Genomic DNA, 8,112 nt, shown 5'->3' on the forward strand with positions numbered 1-8,112 from the left:
CTTAGTCATGAATATATCAGCATTTAACAGTAAATAAAAGAAATCCCTTTGGATGTTTCTCCTGAAGTCATATAGCAATAACCTAGAAGGAACACTGCAGACTGTATTTTATTTTAAAAGAACTAAATATTTCTTACCTTTAACAAAATTATGCGCAGCCTAAACCAAAAAAAGTCAAAGAAAAAGGTATTTTCTTCCCAGGATTCTCTTATGAATAACTTAGGGTCTGAGGCTGTTGGGGTGGGAAAACCCTATGAGCTTGCTCTAAGGGGGCATCAGAAGCATCTGCAAGAAGCAGGGCTCTTGAATTCACTGAAAACCTCCAGAAAAATACCAGTAACTGGATAATTATATAGTGGTTAACACACTAGGGTGTGAGAAAAATCATCCCAGTATTTGAAATGGAAGACATCAATACTTGCAGGTGTCATGGCACCTAGACAACGCATCTCAGAGAGCAACCATTTCTCTAAGTCCTAATCTTTTGTTCCTTCTGGTCTTTTGTATGGCAATTGCTAGCAAAAGAGAGCGGAAAAAATTACTTGTGCCTTTTTTATCATAAACAGAAGGTTTGAAGGAGAGAGGCTTATAAAAAAGACAGTAGAATTGTTCCTGGAGGACATCTGAAATGGCAGTGGGGAACCAGGGCAGTGAAAAATGAGCAAGTGAAGTAGGAGTTAACCTACCAAAAACTTTATTTTATTTACTTCTGCTGATGCTATTTAGTGCCAACTTCTAATATGCCTTTTGGATGAAAGTTTTTCTTTAAAAAAATCACTATAGTAACCTCTTCATTATGGAGCTACTATTTATGAACAGAAGACTCCTCAGCCGTCCTCCCCCGAAGGCAGGAAATAACAGCCAGGGCATTTCTTAAAATGAGAAATGAGACAAAAGAACACACGCCACTTCTCAAGCCTTTCTTACGTATCCTGAAGATCAACAGTGCTATTCGTGATGTGAAAATAACGTGCTAGGAGATACCAGGCAATACAGAAACGCTGACTGAAGGGAAGGGTAAAGAAGGGCAGCTGCTCACATGCAGCTTGAAACACCCTAATGCCAAATGTGGTGAATAATGCCTTTTTTTTAAAAAACTTTTTTATATATAAACATAGCCACCACCCACATCACATAATAGTCCCATGGCTCTCCCCTCCCCACCGCTGTGCCCCACCCACAAACATGCACATCAACATCCAGTGTATTTTTAACAGCTTTGGTATACAACTTCCTACAGGACACGTTAACCTTGCGTCCCCAAAGCAGCGCACTGTGCACGACTGCTCGGTAACAGCAAAACGAAGGAAGCCCCAATACGAGAAAAATGTAACTCCCTGCAAGCGATGATGCACGTAATGCCCTGAAGTTCCCTTGCGCTGTGCCCATAAAGCAAAGGGCCTCTCCAGCTTGCAGTTTCCCCTCAAAAGATTCTTTGCGGATGTGAGCAGAACAGGCTTTATTCATCATAAACTCAGCTTGTAAGTTCTGCACCCTGGCAGGCAGAAAAGCCCATCACAGAATCAAACTCCTACGGGTTGTGATAAAACAGAAATATCTGCAAGTGTCATCCCGCAGCAGCAGAGACTCCCTGTAAAGCCACGTCCACTTGAGCCAAAGACTCTCCCTTAGAAATCAGCAGCACAGCCCGCGGCACTCTGAAGCCACACACTCAAATAGAGAATCGAGCCATTTGAAGTCCAAACTTTTCTTTAGAGACGTCTGTTGGTCTTTCTTTACCACCAGGGAGCCTGAATTACATGCAAAATCAAGATGGATCAAGGCGTGAGAGAGGTAAAAAGGAAAAAAAAAAGTTTCATTTTTCAGTTTGGGATGGTTGGAAGGGTTTTCTCATCTGTTGTCAAAGAAATGAATGGCAACTTTTCAGATACGCTAGAAAGCAGAGTCTTTGTCCTTTGCACTTCACTGGTCACCATCTGGTGTGCTCAATTGCATCATGCAGAAATCAGCTTTTTTTTTTTTTTTTTTAAAGAGAAAACATAGAATGATATTTCACTATTTGTTCCAGTAATTTTTGCATACTAAAACTTTGGAGTCTTTAAATGATTGTAGCTCCAGCCTATCACAGATGTAAAAATGGCTTCGCTTACTTGTAACCATCATATACGGATCAGACCACTGGCCCATCTTGTGCGGCACGCTGTCTCCCGCGCTGGTCAGATAACAGCTGCTTCAGAGGAAACCACGCATGATGCTGCGGTAGGTAGCTGGAGAATCAGTTAGTTGCCCAGAAGGAAGTTCCTTCCCCAAACACCTGCCTTGCGTGCAATTGCTGTTAAACTGGGTTCTTCATCTTGGCAAGAGATCGTACTGCTCTTCAGCTTCTACAAACTGACCCTGGGACCCAAACAGACAGCGATGGTGGTGGGCTGCCCCATGATGTTAAGCAGTTCCTACCTCAGTGCTCGGAAACATCTATCCCTTAAAGCTCTGCATAGCAAACATACAAAAAGGGAAGGATTTCCTTTTTAATTTTTTTTTTTTTTTAAACATTTAGCTCAAGATATTAAATACAGAGGTCACAAGAGATCTCTTGTTTTAGAACGCTGATAGTTGGAGGAAATAGTTGCAAGTACATGCTGCGATCAGAGACTTCCTGGTGGGTGATGGGGAAGCAAGAACATGAGTAAATGCTGAGGAAGACATGTCAATGTTCAACATGGAACAAACCGGCACTGCAAACCGCATCTCTGATGCAGCAGGACATTCCAACTGCAGACTAATCAGCAAGGGAACAGGATACCCACCAGGATCTTCTTGACATGTAGATATAACAAATTCCATGGAGTAGTGCAGCAGCCTACACAACGACAGCAGCCGGCCTGCAAGCAATGCCGCAAAACTGTGATTTTTACCTGGTCAAGACCTCTTCATAGAGGGAACATTTTAATCTGGAGAAACAGCATAAGGCTTTACAGGCCTTTATCAGTTTGGGTCGATCACATTATAATTGACTGTTCTGTTATCCATAACACAGAGTTATCTGGAAGTCAGAAAGGTGTTGCACCTCCTCCTGCAGTTAAGTCAATCAGAAATGGCCTTGAGAGCCAGCTCACTGCTCTGCCAGCTCGGCACCGCAGATGTTCAGCCCAGAGAAACCAACCGAAATTCTGATGTGATACTTCCTGTGCACGTCACAGTGCCGCTTGGTGTAGAGAGCGGTCTTGCGTGCTCACAGTCCCTCGGGTGTCCTAGAAAACTGGGTCATCTCCCCTTAGAGTAGCTCTAGCCCACTGAAGATTCTCTTTTTCCAACTCTTTCTCCACGATTCCAGCCCTTTTGCATTCCTTCCCATCTCTCCACAGCCTGCATCAGTTCAGGACACATCCTCACCCCTCCCAGTCACTCTACTGTGTCCTTCCAGTCGGTGTAAGAATCTGGGAGAGATGTACATCTTTGCTCAACATGCTGCTTCAACATTTACCAAGGGCTGCATTAAAACACACGTGAAGGAAACAGAGCGAAACAACTCTGAACCATAACACAAAGCTTGTGGTCTCTAGCCAAGACGTTGGGACCACGACCGAGTAAGAGGAGACCTGGCATGGGGGGGGGTGGTTCATCATCACCTCTAACTGCGTAACACAGCATCACTACCAACATCCAAGCTAGATCTGCAGATTTTCACTGCAGCCAAAGAAGAGGCGGTGGTACATTCGCTAGAGCTTCAAGTACTGCTTATCTGACCAAATGTAGCCACTCTTTAGAACAAGGTAAATCACCCAGATATGCAGATGGCATCACATGGCTCTGTCAACTCAGAGAGGGAGGGCTGGGGGACTCTCACACATATAAGCTGTTATAGAAATCATACTTAACACCATCAATCTTACCATGGCATCTGCTTTCTGAGCTCCAGGTTACACCAGCTGGAGGTACACCCAACGCTATTGGGGAGCACATCCCATCCAGGAAAGAACGGCAGCGGTATGGGTAAAGCAAACCCCATTACAAACCCTTTGGACTGCTGAGACGCAATGCTTTATTCCACACAGAACCAGAGGGCAAAGGGCCACAGCTGAAATTACAATGGCACAGTGTCACTTACCATTTGTCACTCTAGGTTGGAGCTGTAATAAGAGTGTCTTTGTACGGACACAGCAGCGATTAAGGCAAAATATTTGAGCTAAACACTGGAGAGGTCAGTACAAGTCTAATAGGCAAAAAAGTCTCTTCTTCACTGGGGAGCCTGGTTTTCACCGAGTCCTTTGCTTTCCAGCCACCCCGTTACTTTCTTTTCTTCCCCTTCTTTTTCGGGGAGCCAGGCCAGGGAAAGCCCCGGAACTCCAAGCAGGCGGGCGCGTTGTGGCAGATGTAGTAAGCGTTGAGCATGGCAGCTGGGCTGAGGATATCCACTTCCTTCACCACCTTCTTTGTTTTCTTTTTGGAGCTTTTGCCTTTGCCACGCTTGGGTTTGCTACTTTTAGCTGCCTGCGGCGAGAAAATGACCACAAAAACACTCGGTTAGTCCTGCGTCTTTATGGTCTCACTTCTGGGTAGAGCATCCCCAGACACCCCAGAACAGCTCTTCCATTGCATCTTAGTCCTAGCTCGCAGCATTAGCACAGAGCCCCTCGCCACAGATCCCTGTGGTTTGCGGTGGTTTTATATACGGACTCATAAGCATTAATACACTTTCACCAAATCCATACTTGCTCTATAGGCTGTAATAATCTTTAAAATCATCAGACAGAGCTAATTAGTTTTCCCCTGTGCTTCTCTCTGGCTAAAAGAGGGTTGTGCCCAATAGAAACCATACATTATTTTCAATTGATTTTTTTAATTAATGCATTACAATACAATCCTGAAGTAAACTAAGCCTGTGTTGTGTATTCATCCACTACCGTGTGTCTGCTTGTGACTCTGGATCACAAACCAGAAAAGCAGGTCTCCCTTCTACAGCTGTGGCCTTTTCGGGGTTCTGTGGTACAGTTGCTCTTCTACCATTAGCGGTAACACAAATCTAAGCAGCAGCTCTGCCATTCTCTACACAGGAAGGAGGCGTTGCCAAGACTCACCCAAGCCCTACAGCAGGCCAAAAAAAATACCCCTGGTAACTCCAGGTGATTAGCACTGGTGGCTGAACACCCAGCCTTTCGCCTCCAAGAGTCTGATTCAGTCCCTGGATCATTTTCTCACCCATCCTCACAACGTGTCTGCATGGAAGATGCTGCCTCCAGGTACTGAGCAACAGAAACCAGGCCAGGGACCCGGAGGGATCTCTCATCGCTGCTGCGTAGGCAGGAACATGGGGATGGCAACACAGAGCCCGAAGGCAGGCAGTGCCCAGGAACACTGAGGATGAAGCGACAGGCAGTCCCAGGGAAAAGGCCGGCCAGGAGTGAGTGACTGAAAGTATTTGATCTCTGGTCCAATGCCAACAGCACTTTCGGTACACACAGAGTCACTTATGCATCTGCCCATCTATTTCTGTTATTTGCCTAGTTTTGCACACTGTAATTAAACGGATCCAAGCACTTCATTAGCAAGAATTAGCAGAGGTACAGCCAGAAAGGCCACAAGTAACTATCAGTTGGCATAAACTAGGGGAAGGCAGTATACATAGCATATTTTTCATCATATACATTCTAAAGAATCCCTTTACAGCTCAGTACTGTTAAGTGCAAAAAGAGACAAACATTTGTGCTCCAAGGTCTGAGAACACAGTCAGGGGTACAATTTTCAGAATCCACCGAGACCACAATGTGAGGGAATATGTACTGGTAAAGGAAAAAATAAAGAAAAAAAATAAAGGTCAAGAGTTCTAGATGAAACACACAGAACCACTACCCACAGACAGAAACAAGCCAGAAAATACAGAGTGCAAGCTGCAGCTGATGGTGGATTGTTTCTGAAACCTTCAGTCATGCAGACTGCAAACTACTTGAACTCAGGCATGTACTAGAGACTGCGACGAGCCTTTTTTGCAGACCCTCACTGGACAGAATTTGTTGAATACTTCCTGTGCTGGAATGAGCACAACGTCACAGAGTAGATGCTCATGTCAGATTTTTCAGCCAGCCAACTGAATCACACGCCCTGTTTACACGCTCCCAGCAGGGTCACTGGTGGATTTTGTGAGCGCAATTAGGTTCCTGGTCAGAATTTGCCCTATAGCTGATCTTTCAAAATAAAAAAGGTGCTTACAGGTAAGGGCAAACTGTTGCCTAAGTCTGTGTGAGAACCAGGGAATGCCTTTTGCCTAGTGCAGCCACTGCTCCTGCTGTCCCTCTGCAGCGGATACCTCCGGCCTCCAGGCTTTAAACGTTCTCAATCATTGTCAGCCTCTTCTCTCGTTTCCCGTCTCTCACAAAACGTGGCACTGGTGAGCTGCAGTCTGCATTCAGCTCACACATTCGAGCACAACCTAGAGCAGGGGTTCCCTGAAGCGTGGGAAGCCAACAAGCTACAGCACCACAAATGCTGTCAGAAGTAACACCTTGTGCGTGTACACGCACATATGGCAGTGAAAGAGCCAACGCTTGGCGCGCCGGCTGACGACCCTGGGATTTCCTATGGATTTATCAGGCAACCACAGGACATGTGATGCTGAACAGAGCACAGTTCTTTTTCGGTGTGTAGAGGCAGGACTCGCACAGATCAGACTTCCTACCCTGATCTCTTGTGAGTTTTTAAACCGCAGCCCAACGTGACATCTGAACGCTCTTCAAAAGGACCGGGAAATCCATGTTTGTGCAGTGTTTACATTCACCCACAAGCAGTAAGATTTGAGGCTTTCTAGGATGTGGGCAAAATTTTACAGCCTGTAGCCAAGAACAACAAGAAAAACTAGAAATCAGAATCAGGTGCATACTTGCACGGGAAATCCACATTTCTGCAGCATTTTCATTCACCCACAAGCAGTAAGATTTGAGGCTTTCTAGGATATGGGCAAAATTTTGCAGCCTATAGCCAAGAACAACAAGAAAAGCTAGATATCAGAATCAGGTACATACATGCACACAAAGTGAATTTGGGCAGGTCAGTTTATGTCCTGCAGCCTTGGAAAGGAACCTTTGGGATATTAACTCCAGATCCTTAAAAAGCGGTATCAATTCTCTTCAGAAGAATCAAACCTGTATTACCATGGCTACGTCCTTTTACTGAACGGAGGGACTCCACATCAAGCCCTGAGGATGGACCCTGCAACACACAATCATGCAGTGGGTTACACACCGTGCAAAGCAATAGTATCATTCCCCTCCTAGACTTTAAAGGGGAAAAGAAAAATATATAGAAGTTAGGCTCTTGCAAAACCAGGTCGAGGTGTGCCATACCTAAAAGCATTTCTTTGCAGAGAATCACCCGTGAAGTCATCTACTAACTGCCAGATTCCAGGACTCAGAGCTTTTCAGCAAAGCACTTGAGATTTTCCTCTAACAATGCAAGACTAGACAGGGAAAAAAAAACAAAAAGGAGAGCCTGAACCTCAACTCGGTGCCAGCAACCTGGCAAAGGCACTTTCCAAACCCTGAGCTCATGGCAGTGCAGCCGGACTGCCCCATCCCTGCTTGCGGGACATAGACTCATAGAATCATTAAGGCTGGAAAAGCCCTGTAAGCTCCCCCAGCCCAACCGTTCCCCTACCCCTGCCATCCCACCCCCAAACCCTGGCCCTCAGCACCGCCTCTGCCCGGCTGTTAAGCCCCTCGTCCCATCACCCCTTCCCTGGGAGCAGAGACCAACACCCACCTCACTACACCCTCCTCTCAGGCAGTTGTAGAGGGCAATAAGTGCTAGCCCCGTCCGCCCAGTCCCAGCCCCGAGAGGGACATCCCACATAGGACAGGCAGGACCCTACCTCCCTGTCTCCACAGCAGCTATGGAGAGCTTCCCCTACACAACCACCACACCACCCCCCTAGCCCCCACGTGAAAAGACAAGAAGTTCTCCACAGCCTTATCACAGAATGTTTTGGGTGGGAAGGGACCCCTAGAGGTCACCCAGCCCAACCCCCCCACAGGAGCAGGGACACCTTGAACCACATCAGGTTGCTCACAGCCCCGGCCAACCTGGCCTGGAATGGTCCCAGGGATGGGGCCTCCACCCCCTCTCGGGGCAACCCCTGCCAGGGTTTCACCACCCTCACTG

At 46.5% G+C, this 8,112-nt stretch overlaps 1 protein-coding gene across 2 annotated transcripts; it reads right to left on the reverse strand.

Moving 5' to 3' along the window:
• Positions 1–2,035: 2,035 nt before the first annotated feature.
• Positions 2,036–7,400, reverse strand: SMKR1 (small lysine rich protein 1). Of its 2 annotated transcripts, none has more exons than XM_035891759.1 (3): positions 7,299–7,400; positions 7,107–7,164; positions 2,036–4,452 (listed from the first exon to the last, which is right to left on the reverse strand). In XM_035891759.1, the coding sequence occupies exons 2-3, from the start codon at positions 7,107–7,109 to the stop codon at positions 4,249–4,251; spliced, it is 207 nt and encodes a 68-aa protein (XP_035747652.1). In that variant the 5' UTR covers positions 7,110–7,164; positions 7,299–7,400; the 3' UTR covers positions 2,036–4,248. The 2 variants fall into 2 exon arrangements, 1 of the variants encoding a protein (XP_035747652.1); XR_004841645.1 differs by lacking the exon at positions 2,036–4,452 and adding an exon at positions 5,045–6,785.
• Positions 7,401–8,112: the final 712 nt, after the last annotated feature.

Source organism: Egretta garzetta, unplaced genomic scaffold, assembly GCF_000687185.1.
Source record: "Egretta garzetta isolate BGI_Z169 unplaced genomic scaffold, ASM68718v1 scaffold410, whole genome shotgun sequence".
Taxonomy (NCBI): Eukaryota; Metazoa; Chordata; class Aves; order Pelecaniformes; family Ardeidae; genus Egretta; species Egretta garzetta.